Raw genomic sequence first — 14,643 nt, forward strand, 5'->3', positions numbered from 1 at the left:
ATGTCACCACAACCTAGTACAGGGGTGGCCAACCTGTGGCTCTGGAGCCACGTGCAGCTCTTCAGAAGTTAATATGCAGGTCCTTGTATAGGCACCAACTCTGGGGCTGGAGCTACAGGCGCCAACTTTCCAATGTGCTGGGGAGGAGGGGGGTGCTCACTGCTCAACCCCTGGCTCTGCATTTAGGATTTTCTGGGAGGCAGGGGGAGGAGCAGAGACATGGCACTCCAACTCCACCCCTTCCCGCCCCCTCCCCTCAGCCTGCAGTGCCCTCACTCCTCCCCCACAGAGCCACCTGCATGCCTTGAAACAGCTGATCAGGAGGTGCAGGGAGGGAGGAGGAGATGCTGAGTGGTGGGGAAGCTGGTGGGTGGGAGTGGGATGGGGGAGCTAATATGGGGGCTGCTGACATATTACTGTGGCTCTTTGGCAATGTACATTGGTAAATTCTGGCTCTTTCTCAGGCTCAAGTTGGCCACCCCGACCTAGTATTTCATTGCTGATCATTTTAGCAGAAACATCCACCAAATGTACTTATTTTACCAAAGTCCCAAACAGCCTATTGCTCCCTCATAGATGCCTGCTACTTAGGTGTCCCCACCTTCCCCCAGCCCCCAAACTTTTCCAATGCAGTTATACATTGCCACTATGAAAACCTTTAGAATACTGGAAATGGAAAATGTGGGGACACCTTATAATAAATGCATTAATATAAAAATAAATAAAAGTTAAGGTACTGATACTCAACTCATTAAAAACTTTGATATTTTAAGGTATCATTTTCTGCTTTTCAAATCTGACTCTTTCCTAAGGGATCTAAGCTTCAGAGAAAGCATTCCCAGAGGACTGGCTGGGTCAGAGTTCTGGTAACGGACATAGAGCATTACAGTGTTGCCAGCTCAAATCCAGTACTGGTTGGAAGTGAGTGAAAGCTGCTACTGTCATTGGAGGTTCAGTGGCCTCTATGAAATATGTTGTGATCTCCTGGCATCACTTAATCACCTTGTCATCTCTCTCAGTTGAGAGGCCAAAGACCGAATGAGCCTGAACTCCCTTCTCACCCCTAGACATGGTTTGTCCAGGACAGGAGCGAGAAACATTGGCAGATTGTACCCACTCTGGAGATGAATACAAGAACTTCAGTCCACAGGGGTGTCAGGCTAGTACCACATGAGCACAAACCCTACTTCCAACCCCGCAAGAGAGATCCTTGTTCAAATACTGCTCTGTGAGCTGGCTGCCACCAAGCTGCCTCCTAGCTTACAACAGGCAGGAGAGTTCTCTGCCTCCAGAACTGGCATACAAGCTGTGGAGCCATTGGCAGAGGAAACTCTCTAGCTAGCATCTAAAGCAGAGTGCCAGCCTAGAGGAGGAATATGTACAAGCACAGAACTGGTGTACCCTGCAATTTCCTTCAGGCTAGCAGAAATAACTAGGCTCACTCACTGGGCTTCATTTTAACTCCTTCATGGCTATATATGTACTGCATGGCTCTTGCAAGAGTATTTCATTCTGGTGAGGAAATCACTTGTGGGGCATTTCAGCCCCTTTGTTTTAATGGGTTCTTGTCGCAAGCTCAAATGGCTTTAGCTTGCCAGAGGTAGGGGAAGCACCAAACCCTGGGATCTGTGCAGATTAAGAAAGGACTGAAGCACAGGGGATTCATAGACTTAAGGTCAGAAAGGACCATTGTGGTCATCCAGTCTGACCTCCTGCACAATGCAGGCCACAGAATCTCACCCACCCACTCCTGTATCAAACCCCTAACCTATGCCTGAGTTACTGAAGTCCTCAAATTGTGGTTTAAACACCTCAAGGTGCAGAGAATCCTCCAACAAGTGACCTGTGCCCCATGCTGCAGATGAAGGTGAGAAACCTCCAGGGCCTCTGCCAATCTTCCCTGGAGAAAAATTCCTTCCCCACCCCAAATATGGCGATCATTTAAACCCTGAGCATGTGGGCAAGACGCACCAGCCAGCACCCAGGAAAGAATTCTCTGTAGTAACTCAGATCCCACCCCATCTAACATCCCATCACAGATCGCTGGGCATATTTACCTGCTAATAATCAAAAATCAATTAATTGCCAAAATTAGGCTATCCCATCATACCATCCCCTCCATAAACTTATCTGGCTTGGTCTTGAAGCCAGATGTGTCTTTTGCCCCCACTGCTCCCCTTGGAAGGCTGTTCCAGAACTTCACTCGTCTAATGGTTAGAAACCTTCGTCTAATTTCAAGTCTAAACTTCCTAGTGAAGGAGCCTGACCATGGGTGCTCAGTGTCTCTGATCCCATCCGGGTAGCCAGAGCATACAGGGGAGCTGCCAGCATCAGGGAATGGAGGATACAGTGCAAGGACCCGAGAGAGAGACATGCCCTTCATCAGAGCAATGAAACAGAGGAGAGCAGATTGCAATAACCCCTCCCCAACGAATATACTCCACATACAGTAACTCCTCACTTAATGTCCTCCCGCTTAATGTTGTTTCAAAGTTACATCGCTGCTCAATTAGGGAACATGCTCATTTAAAGTTGTGCAATGCTCCCTTATAACGTCGTTTGGCTGCCTGCTCTGTCCACTGCTTGTAAAATTCTGTGGAAGAGCAGCAACTTTACAAGGGAGCATTGCACAAGTTCCTCTTCTCCGTCTCCCCCCCACCTCAAACAGCTGTTTGGCGGCAGGGAAATGCTGGGAAGCAGGGGGATGAAAGGGGAAGCGCCGTGTCTCCGCCCCTCTCCCTCTCTCCTAGAAAATCCTATGCGTGAAGCGCTGGGAGGGAGGGGGATGAGTGGGGAAGCGCTGCATCTCTGTTCCTCCCTCTCCCTCCCAGAAAGTCCTAAGCGCCATCAAACAGCTGTTTGGTGGCGCTTAGGACTTTGGGGATAAGGAGGAAGGAGCGGGGATGTGGCATGCTCCGGAAAGGAGGTGGAATGGAGGTAGGAAGAGGTGGGCCTGGAGTGGAGCGGGGACAGGAAGAGGCGGACCTGGAGCATTCCCAGCAAAGTTAGAGCCTGTTCTTCTCGGAGAAGCTGCCGCCGCTGCTGCTGCAAAGGTGCTGCCTAGTGTCCTTGCCTGCAGCAGGCTGTGCCTGTGTGGGGTAATCCAGGGGCACTTCCCAACCACAGTACAGTATATAATGCCTTTTGTCTGTCCCCCAAAAATGTCCTTGGAACCTAACCCCCTGCATTTACATTACATCTTATGGGAAAAATTGGATTTGGTTAACATCATTTCACTTAAAGTTGCATTTCTCAGGAACATAACTAGAATGTTAAGTGAAGAGTTACTGTATTTACTCTTGCAGCCCCCACCATCACTGTAAGCCCATCCTACTTCTCTCCATAGTTCACACCACACAGTGCCACCCTTTGCCTGCCCTCACACCACCTCTCCCCACTGCCCCCAATCCCCTAGCGTGACCTCTTCCCAGCGTGACCCCTCCCCCACAATCCCCCAGCGTGACCCCTCCTGCTCCTTCCCTTGCAGTCTCGCCACCATGACTTCCTCCCCGTCTCCACCCGAGCCCCCCTCCCTGCAGTCCCCGCCTTCACCCCCAAAAAGCACCTCCTCCGCCCCCCACCGCAGGGAGTGACCCTCTCCTACCCCAGTCAAACAGCCGGCGGGCCGGACCCTCGTGACATTCAAGCCACTTCCGGGTGTTGCTGGCGAGTTGCTAGGAGACGCGGTCTGCCGCTGGCAGCACTCCGTGCCGTCCGTTCCCAATGCGTCCCGGGCAGGCACCGGAAGCCGTGGCTCTAAGATTCCGCTGCCTGCAGCGCTCCACCCCTCTCAGCCCCCCAGGCATACGGTACCCGACCCCGGCTCACCCGACTAGAAGGAGGGGCCTTCCACCCCCCAGGAGCTGGGACTTTAAGAAACACCACCCATAAAATGGTGAGAATTGGCCTCACGGGGCATAGCTTCTCCATAGGGGCACACCATGGGCATCAAATATGCTACTTTTGTGGGTGTTTTAAGTGCTGAGCAAATGGGTAGAATTTACCAGCACTTTTCCCCCCAGTGTCTCTCATTGGGGGTCTGAAATGCTAGCCCTGGTGAGCGCTGTGATCACCATACTCAAAAGTTTGTCCCCTGGAGATCAGTATTCCACAACTTTGGCCCTTGTGTCACCACATCATGATGCAATGTCCTATCTTTTTGTCAGCCATGGACATGTTTTAACAGCATGTAAGTCCTTGCAGGGATCATTTCTGGGGTCACACCCATTTTTATTAGATTGATCCTCAGCATCCTGCTGTTGTGTCATGACATTCTCACAGCATGAGGACACTGCATCATCAGTGTGACCATATCATAGAGACAAGTGATTTCCTGACTCTGCCTTATAGACTCATGGAGCTCAACACAGAGAAGGTTAAGAGGTAACTTGATTACAGCTTAATTACCTTCACGGATAAAAAATATTTGACACTCTAGTCTTGTAGATAAAGGTATAACAAGATCCAATGACTGGACACTGAGGCTAGACAAATTCAGACTAGAAAGAAAATGCAAATTTTTAGGTAAGGATAATTAACCACCAAAGGTGTCAGTGGATTCTCCATCAGTGGCAATTTTAAAATCAAGACTGGATGTTTTTTAAAAAGATCTGCCTTAGTTCAAACAGGAATTAATTCAAGGAAGTCCTCTGGCCTGTTTTATGAGGTTAAACTAGGAAATCACAGTTGTCCCTTCTGGCCTTATGATCTATAAACCGATACAAAGCTCACCTTTTATTTAAAAAAAAACAACACAACAACAACAACAAAAGAAAAGAAAAAGAAAGTTTCTAGCCACGATGCTTGCAGAGAAAAGCCTTAAAATGTGACTCAGTTTCACCCTGAAGTCTCAAACACCAGAAGGCAGATACAAAAATACCTTTTGAAGGTTTTTTTTATTTTAAAAAGCCTCACAATTTTTAAGCGAGTCTCATGTTTTTTTGGGGGAGGGAGGGGCTAACATTACTTTTGAATGCTAGGATCTGGCAAAACTGTGTCATGTCAGCTTCACATTGAAATGTGATTTACTGACACAACATGATCTTAAGCATTCCAATATAAACATCATGCCTTCCCAGTGCCCAAATCTGTAAAGTCTCAAACTCTCCAAAGTAGCAGCTTCCTGGATACAGGCTTGTAGGCTGCTGGCCTATCTTCCCAGCCCAGGACACACTCACTGCCACACCTAAGTCTCTTTCAGGCCCTTCCTGTGGGGCTCAGTTTATTAACTCAAACACAAAATAGGCAAAACACCAAAACAGAGCAGTTTCTTTGCCCACCCTAGCATAAAGCTCCCAGAGTTTTCCCCCAGCCTCTGCCAAGACTGAAAGAACAATACATCCTTCTCTTCTACCTCCCCTCCTATGCTCCAGAACCTACTGCAGGAGCACATCTCCCTCCAGCAGCTCCTGCTAGTTGAGCATGTTCACCCTTTACAACATCTGGGTCTGATAATTGAATAGGGCTGGCTAGCCACAGGCTACATGGCTCTTAAAGGGGCAGGCTACCCTGTTACAGTAACAAGGCTGATTGTGGTTCTGGAGGCAAGCACATGGGGAGATCTGTCTTAGGGAGCAGGTATCCCACAGTTACAGCTGTCAGCATTTTTTGTGCATAAAGTTTTCCTGCCCCAAAATATGGTTTTATAAACAAATGAATTTTTTCATAGGAAAGTGTTGATTCAAACCAAAAACAATCAACCAAAACATTTAGAATGAAGATTGGTCATTAAAAATTTCTTGCAGGGAAAAATGCAGGATTGTTGTAGCTGTGTCGGTCCCAGGATATTAGAGAGACAAGGTGGGAGAAGTACTCTCTGTGTAAGCTCAAAAGTTTGTCTCTCTCACCAACAGAAGTTAGTCCAATAAAAACCTCAGCTATCGTCTCTCTCTTGCGGTGAAAATGTCAGTTTTCTAACCAGCTCTGCCTGCTGTGTCCTATGCTGTTAGCACAGCCCACTGCCCTGTGACCCAGCCCGGCTACCTCTGTGCATTCCTCTCAGCTTCTCATGCATGTTGCTACCACAGCAGTTCCCACCCCAGTCATGTTAGCAGGAGTCCCAGTGCAAAACCTAGGTCTCTCCTGCATAGTAGGGTGGAATACCACCCCAAGACACTAGACCAGTCTTGTTCTTTCCTTTTCTATCAGCATCTCTTGATTCCTTCTTCCCCCATATTTTAGGAACTAAGAGGACTGGCAAACTGAGAGGGATGCCCTAGCAGCCACATCCACTTCTAACTTCCACTGAAATGAGTGTATCAAGCCCTGCAAAGAGGAAACTCAGGCAGGGACAGCTGTGAGAGAACTTACCCCCTCGCCTGCTTCTTTCCTAGGCCTGTGAGAGCAGTGAGTACACTACATTCAAACTGTAACTGCTCTGCTACAGCAGGCTGAGCCTACTGATAAGGACAAGCTGCCTGGCTTAACTCTTCAAATGCTGGACCCAATTGGTGTAACAATGTCTGAATCCCTGAAAAAGTTAGTGGGCCAACTTCAGCCCTAGGGCCCCATTCTTCCCCTCCCCCAAAAAGGTATGAGTAACTCCCATTGACCTCAAGGCAGCTGCTCTTACCTTGTGGTGGGTGAATAGGGCCACTGGTGTAAGTCTATTAATGATAATGGAGTTATCTTAGGGGCGAATTTGGCCCACTAGCTTTTTCCACGTACTCACACCCCTTCTGCCTCATATACACATAGTCCACCCCCATCCCCACTTCCTCAGACTGGCTAGGACTGGTACATGCATTCAAAAAGTGATCATGTCTTTGGAACCCCAGATCAGGACTCCTTTCTGAAGGCTGTCCTGGCTTAGGGACTGCAGAGAATACACAGGACTTTTGGATAACTGGGGAGTAAAGGGAAAAATAGCTAGGTATTTGGGGGTTCAGATCTCTAGGGAATGGAAGGATAAGATGCAGGGAACATGTAACTGGGGAGTGGGTGGTAGAACATGTTTTTAGGGAGAACGTGCTGCATTGTGGGGGAGAGGGTAAAATGGGCTCAGTCAGGGCCACCAGTGCTTAATTTCTGCCAGGGCTTGCCAAGGCTGAACCTGGCACCTCTAGGCTTGGCAGTTCAGAGCCCCAGCACCTCTGGCCTTGGGAGTTCAGAGCCCTGGCACCTCTGGGCTTGGTAGTTGAGAGCCCCAGCACTGCTGGGCTTGACAGTTCAGGGCCCCGGCACCTCTGGCTTGCTGCGTCAGTTATGAAAGTAAAAAAAATTGCTTGATCCCTGGCACTTCTTTCATTACAAATTAAGCACTGAGGACCGTCTCCCCTAGATCCAGAACTGTGCAAGGGAGACTCTCCAACACACTCTGGGGGAAACGAGGACACGGGTGTTGCCTCCCCTCTTGCCCCACCCCTCCAGTGGCTTTGGGGAAAAGCTTGCAGAGAGGAGCCAGCCAGAGATTCCAGCTGGTAGGAGCGGAAGCATCCCAAAGCAGGGATCTCAGAGAACTCGCTACAGTTCTGAGTGGACTTTCTCTGCCCTGCATGAATGGCTGTTTGCGCCAAACCTCCCTCTCCTTCCTGGCCTCATCACCTCAGCTTCACTCCCCTGCCCCCTTACCCTCTTCTCCCACACCTTGTCCCCTCGCCCCCCTTCCCTTCCATATCCCCTCTCCCTTTGCTTTCCTTTCCCTCTAGTGGGTCTCCTCCTATCTAAGCCCACTCAGAAAAAAATCCATGGCACTCCTGGTAAAATGCTGTTTGCTGCCAGCACATTGTTCACTCTGCTGGTGTATTCTATGCATCCCCTACCCCGGATCTGTCTTGTCTAGTTATATGGTGAGCTCTTTGGGACAGGGACTGTGTCTGTACAGTGCCTAGTACAATGGGTAGTACATTATTGGATGACCCTTAGGCACTGCTGTAATAAACATGATTAACAATAATATGTGGAGGTGGTGAGGGGGGCCATTCATAATCTCTTCTTCCCCATATTATGCCACCTAGCTACCTGTCTAGCTCTTCCTGGGCCATCTCCCCATCTTCTTTGATCCTGTCCTGGTACTGGGAGGGGGCCTGGGATCTGATCCAAAGTATGGCAGCTTAGTGGGTGCCCTGGCTGTGCAAGAGAGAAAGTCCTCTCCATGGTTCACCTGGGGTGAAAGAGTAACTCCACCATGGCCTGGGTGATGTGGGAGTGAGTGGTGTCTGAACAGCTTATTCCAGCTACCAGTGTGTCAGTTACAAAGCCTGGGGAGGGCTGTGAAATGACCGTAACCCACACAACTGCCCCTGGGTGGGACACCCTCTTCCTTCCCTCCCACACCACTTCTGCAGCATGTTGCCCTTTGCTGATAAGGTTCATGTGTGTGCTTCACAGACTCCTGCTCTTGGCTGTCCAAGGTGGCAGGCAATTGTGGCAGGACAGAAAGGTGTGGGGCTCAATCCCAGCTGCGGGGTTTGCAATGCTCACTACCAAGTGTAGGGCACTCAGTGCCAGTTGTGGAGTGTGTCTGTGCAACATTCACTACAGGACTATGGGGTAGTCAATGACAGTTGTGTGTGTGTGTGTGTGTGTGTGTCTGATGCGCATTGCAAAAGTGTGGGACACTCAGTCCCCATGGTGCAGTTGTGTATGTGTGTGTTATTGTATGTGTGTGGGATGCTCGCTGCACAAATGTGGGGCGCTCAGTCCTGGTTGTGTGTGCGTGTGTATCACGATCACTATAGAAATTTGGTGATCTTAGACAGTAATCTTTTTAGTGTCTCTATTCTGAACTCCTTGCTTTCTGTGAATATTTTTCCAGCAATGGGATGTGCAGTGTACTCAATGCCCTTGGTACTGTCTAAAACATAAAGGCCAAACAAAACCATCTGACCCACAAATAATCAGTTATCTTTAATGTTTAACTCCATCCTGATGACGGCTATTGTGAACTACACACAGTGGACAATGCTACCCTGTTTCTGACCTAGACTTGATTCTCAATTCACACCATCTTCCTTGATGCCATAAATGTGAAGACCCAGCCAGTCTGAGATTGGTATGTGTTGATGACAGGTAGCTATACTAGCATCTGGAAGGGAATAGCGTTTACGTGCAGGAGGGATGAGAGGGTATTCTGAGTAATCATGACACACCTTAAGCTACTGTAGTGGAAGTGACCCAATCCAAAAGCTCAGGTAGAATTCTGGGGTCCTAGTTCTTGTCTCTGCCAGCAGATGTCACTGTAAGTCAATCACACGGGGGACTGGATTAACTGAAATAAATAAACTGGAGTAACTGAAATAAATGGTTTCAATGCAGAACTGTTGAGCCCTATCTAGGAGTTGGGTTTGGGCTGCCACTGGTCGCCCAAGGATTATTGGGACTATAGGGGGGCCTCACACGGTATTTAAAAACGTTGACACAATTATCCCCAGAGTCTGCTACTAAAAGCAGCCCAGAGTTGGAACAAGCCACTCCTGAAGGCTTCCGCAGCCCCTTAGACACCAGGCAGATGGGAGACCCGCTTTTGGGGAACAGGTGGACTGCTCGGTGCTGTTCATCTGCCACAATGATGTTGCCTTCTACGTCGGCACAGACCCCAGCTGGGTTGCCAAACTGGTGCCCATATCTGCAGCCAAGGGAGCCCACCAGCTTATGATGGCTATTGAAGAGCTTGACGTCACCACATTCCTCACTCACAATGAACCCACCATCACGTGCCAAGCAGACATAGCGGGGTCCACGCAGGTTGGAGACAGAGTGGGTACTCTGTATCTTGAAGGTGTGGTCCAGAACAAAACTGTGGACTTTGCCCTGAGTGTAGTCTGCTACCAGTATCCTTCCTGTGGAGTCCACTCCAATACCCCTGGGAGAATCAACCTTCCCGATTTTGATCCACTCCCCTTTGGAGAATTTGGAGTGATGGTTGAAGATGTGGATGGTCCCATTCATCATGTCGGTTACAGCCACCATCCCTGCCCGAGTCACAGTGACATCTTCTGGCAAAAAGGATTCACTTTCCCTTCCCTGTTCCACACATGGCAAGGACTGCAAAGTCTGACCCGAACGAGTGAGGATGTGGACCCAGGGTGCATTCTCACTTGTCACATAGATAGAGCCATCCAGCGAGCAATGGATTCCACTTGGTCCGCCATAGCGGCAGCCATTGGGGTTGGGGATCTGCTGAACCAGGTCATTTTGTTGGTAGTGAAGGTGGTTTCTGATGTTGTCCAGGTCATGGCAGATGACCTTGGCCTTCTCAGCCAGCTGGTGGACTTGGTGTTCTGTCACCATGCCCATCCCATGATGGTTGCTCAGAAGTGGGCTTGCCTTCTGGAGTGTAGTGTCTGATTTCACTTGGAGCGTGTAAACAGTCTTCAGAAGTTTCTCCTTCTGCCTGGTGGCCTCCAGAGTATAGTCCATGGCTAGTCTCTCTTCCTGTTTGGAAAAAGTGATACAATCATTTCAGTCCCCACTGAGCAATATCATCTGAGGACAGAGTCTGATCGCAGATACACTAGTGTAAATCCAGAACAGTTCCATTGACTTCAGTGGATCCATGTATTTAAGACCAGATTCTGGCCTCTTATACAAATATATCTATAAGAAATAAAGGCAAACAGGGATGGGGTTACCCTTGCATAACCTCTGCATCCGAGACTCTGGTATTTCCTAAGAAAGAGGGCCACATTCCCAGCTGGTATAAACTGGCATATGTGCATTGACATCAGTGAAGATTACACTAGCTGAGGATCTGGCGCAGGGTTTTTATAATTCACAGTGGGGTCAGCGCAGGCTAGCCTATAGGATCACTAGCTCTGCATCTGGTACTCTTTGTGTTAGTGGGCTGGCCCCAGCATCGCTTAATTCATTTTTTTCTGTAACTCCATTTATTGAAGCAACACTCAATATTTGCCTAAACCAGTGGTCCTGAAAACTGTGGGGCTCAGAGGAATGTTCGGGATGGTGCGTGGTGGAGCCTGGACCAGCCACCAAGGGGGTTGGGAAGGGAGCGCCACTCAGCCCTGCTCTGCCCCCAGCCCAGCTTCAGCCCCAGCTGCAGCTCCACTCTGCCCTGAGCCCAGCTCCATCAGGCCCCAGCCGCAGCTCTGCTGCTCCGTCCTCAGCCCAGCTCTGCCCTCATTCCCTCTCCACCCCCAGGCCAGCTCCTCCCCCATCCCCAGTTCTCCCCCAGCTCCACCTTCAGCCCAAGCTCCTCTGCTGAGCCAACTGTGCAGTAATGGAAGGGGTTGTGGACAGATTCAATTACTGGTAAGGCGTAGGGGTGAGACAGGAAAAGTTTGGGCACTGCTGGCCTTAAAGAATTATGCAGATTATTCAGATGTGGGTTTGCATTGTTTGCTCAACACCAGTTTTGTTTTCAGTTTCAGATGTAGTCTGCAGCTTTGCCAAGTGTGAAAAAAAATGGTCTTTAAAGAGTCAGAAGGCATGGAAAAAGCACACAGCATCTGTGCATGACTTATCTGGTGACTTGCACTCTGAAATAAATGCCTGTGTATTTATTTAAAAAATCAGACATTCAAAGATATGTAATGCTATTGTAACCAATGCTAACACAGTGCGGTTCTGTCTTCCTCTAGAGAGATTTATGTCTGCTACTGCTGCCCTTAAACTACTGTAGCTGCTTCTTTAACTAAAGCAGAAGTGCCTCCTAATTTGAAAGCCAGAGGTTCCACGTTCAGTCCCCACAGACAGTTCAGCCAAGGATGTTGTTACAATTTTATTTGAACCTGATATCAGACATAGGGGTTGGGTTGGGGATTTTCTCTCCTTCACCTCTTCAAAAAACAAGACAATTAAGAAATTAAATGCACAAAACTCAGGAAATTTAAAGATATGGGCTCCAGTCCTACAGTCAGTTCCATACAGGCTGATTCCATTGCAGGATCAGGGCCACGGTTCCCATAGTAACCTAAAGGGCTACATTACACAAACTCACTGCATGACCATTTTAAATAAGAGGAAACCGAGGCACCATGTGGTTGAGCGACTAGAGCTGAGTTAACATACCTAGTGAAGAGTTTATCTGAGAGATGTAGCCTTTTTAAAAGTCCCTGTATTTCCATGAACAGACTCTGATTTCTACATATTTGTACTTTTTCAATGAGAACTCATTTTAGCTGCTAGAGGTTGTTTATGAGTCATTACTTTGGCTAGATCTTGTACTATGTTCTTTGTAGCATGTGATTGGTCATCAGCACATGATGTTGTCACTGCTTCTTGACTAGATGAGTAAAACTTTCCAAACAAATGCAGGAGGGGAAGGCTTCAGGTGCTAGTATCCATCTTGGTGTGTAATGTCCCTTATTTGCATGCAAATACAGGAAGGTCTATGAAAACCAGCCATTCCCTAAACAGCCATGCAGACAAAAATCCCATTTGTGCAACAGTTTGTGGAAAAGCAAACAAAAACACAGGCACAAATACAGTTGAACCCAGCTGTTCTTTGGATCTGGGGGTTGGGAATACAGTGCTGCAGTTTTCTTCTCCATCTAATTTCCACTCACTCAAAGCTCAACTGCACTGCAGCACCATGCAGTGACCAGTGCACCTCAGAGCTTGGCCCCCCTGCTTGCTCACTGTGACAATAGTAACCACCTTTTGGTCAGGAGACCTCAAAACACTTTACAAAGGAGGTCAGTGGCATTACCCCCATTTTGGGTATAAAGGAATGGAGGCACAGAGAGATAAGGTGCCTTGTCCTAGTGCATCCAGCAGCAGAGCCAGGACTCCTGTCTCAGCACTCTAACCCTGAAGCCACACAGAAATACACACACCTCCATAGGTGTATAGCATAGGCTCATACAATACACATCTTTCATAGAATATCAGGGCTGGAAGAGACCTCAGGAGGTCATCTAGCCCAACCCCCTGCTCAAAGCAGGGCTAATCCCCAGACAGATTTTTGCCCCAGATCCCTAAATGGCCCCCTCAAGGATTGAGTTCACAACCTTGGGTTTAGCAGGCCAATGCTCAAACCACTGAGCTATCTCTCCCCCTCTTTTTGCTAAGATTGTCAGAGTCAACAGTCATCCCAGCAATAAGCATATTGCAACCAGAGCTCTGTTTGTGACATCCGAGCTTGGGCACATATTGAAACAGCAACTTAGGTCAAAGGTTTCCAGCTTGCTTAGCTAAACTTGGACAGCTGATTCCATAGGTGGATCCCTTTTCAGAAGCATCAAAATTCAGGCCTAATTTTGAGGCCTAACTATGGATTGGGGTGCCAGTCTGCAGATACCCAGACGGGACAATTTTGGCCTAAACAAAGGCACAAAAGCACAGCCCACGGAAAGCCAAGGAAATACATTGCATATACCTTTGTTCTGCTGTGTGCGTGGAGAGCTTTTCCTCCCACTGGTTTGTTGCTCCCGTGTTGCTTCCCACCTCCTTGCAGCGCAGGTCTCGCAGGAAGGGATGAGCTGGGCAGTGAGCTACTTTTGTTGTTAGCAACCGAGCTTGGCTCGACTCAGCCACTCACTGTGCCTGTGTCAACACGACTGGGCTGCCAAACCCAAGTAGGGCTGGGCCTTTGGAAGCAGAGCTGACCCATTGGGAAAGGCAATGCAGCACACTAATGGGGGAACCACACCTATAGGGAGCAGGGCCAGGAGGCAGGGAAGTAAGGATCGTCCCATCACTTGCACCTTCCTCTGAGGATCTCAAAGCACTTTGCACACATTAGTGAGTTAACTTTTGCAGCAGGGCAGGATTATCACCCCCATTTTACAGCTGGGGAGACTGAGGCACAGGAGGTTAAAGGCCAAATCCTGCCCTGGGCTGTGCTGGTGGGAGAAGAGGGCATAGGGTGCTCAGCACCAGCACAAGGTTCTTACCTAGCTCTCAAGAGAATGCTAGGAAAGGGGCTGTCATCCGTAGCTGAAGGGCTTGCTGCTCCTTCTCATGGGGGGCAGGTGTGTCCTGGTAGACTGAGTACAGGGCTGGGAGAGTCAGGACTCCTGGGTCCTTTTACTGACTCTGCTGCTCATTCACTGTGTGACCTTGGGCCAATCACTTTCCAGCCCTGTGCCTCAGGCTTCCCATCTATAAAATGGGGGATAGTGATTCTTTCCCAACTCTGTGAGGCACTTTGAGATCAATGAATGAGAAGCTGCTATGCATTATTATTGTCAATGAAGCAGCTTGGTGCCCCTCCAGTGCCCAGTCTGAGCTATCTCATGCTCTGCAATTGCTGACTGGCTCTTGTATTAACAAGCAGGTCTGTTCTCCTCCGCCCCCTCCATCATGGCTCCGACTGGTAAAGGCAGGATTTGCTCTAATGGAATACCCTACCCAAGGTTACATGGCAAGATGATGGCAAAGACAGGAATAGAAGCCAGTTCTCCTTACGCCTGGATTTATGCTGCAACAACTACTAGACCATGCTTCTCCACTTCTTGCTGCTCTCCAAAGACCAGGTGTACACCCTGTCTGGCATTATGGTTGCCCTTCTGTTTCCCATCCCGGCTGGAAACTAGCAGATCCGAGACAACCAATGGCCCAAATCAATCAGACTTCTAGGGCATGGGCTTAGGTTTGGTTTCAAGGATGCAGTGGGGGGGACCTTTACCTGAGCCATTTCAGCCCCCTAGTGAAAGTGTTGTACATCTGCTCAGCTCAAACAAGGAAAAGACTCATGACTGTCATGAATCCACCCTTGTGACTGTTCCTCTACCCAGAAGAATC

The 14,643-nt window shown here is 48.9% G+C and overlaps 2 protein-coding genes across 4 annotated transcripts in view; both read right to left on the bottom strand.

The window, feature by feature from the left end:
* Positions 1–9,642, bottom strand: part of PIGQ (phosphatidylinositol glycan anchor biosynthesis class Q) — a 51,804-nt gene extending 42,162 nt beyond the window's left edge. The window contains exon 1 of one of the 3 annotated variants that reach the window (XM_044980020.1): positions 9,637–9,642. The gene's annotated coding sequence lies outside the window, so the exon portion shown is untranslated. Of the gene's footprint in view, positions 1–3,604; positions 3,773–6,309; positions 7,533–9,636 lie in introns of those variants that run through there. The other 2 variants (XM_044980019.1, XM_044980021.1) reach the window with 2 other exon arrangements.
* NHLRC4 (NHL repeat containing 4) lies at positions 7,661–13,389 on the bottom strand. Its single transcript, XM_044980022.1, has 2 exons — positions 13,277–13,389; positions 7,661–10,374 (listed from the first exon to the last, which is right to left on the bottom strand). Exon 2 carries the CDS (start codon positions 10,357–10,359, stop codon positions 9,268–9,270), a length of 1,092 nt encoding a protein of 363 aa, XP_044835957.1. The 5' UTR covers positions 10,360–10,374; positions 13,277–13,389; the 3' UTR covers positions 7,661–9,267.
* Between the last annotated feature and the right edge of the window lie 1,254 nt (positions 13,390–14,643).

The sequence above is a fragment of the Mauremys mutica genome, chromosome 11 (genome assembly GCF_020497125.1).
Source record: "Mauremys mutica isolate MM-2020 ecotype Southern chromosome 11, ASM2049712v1, whole genome shotgun sequence".
Lineage (NCBI taxonomy): Eukaryota > Metazoa > Chordata > Testudines > Geoemydidae > Mauremys > Mauremys mutica.

Coding starts and splice junctions, on each gene's coding strand:
- NHLRC4 (XM_044980022.1), bottom strand. CDS start 10,359: ATGGACTATACTCTGGAGGCCACCAGGCAGAAGGAGAAACTTCTGAAG.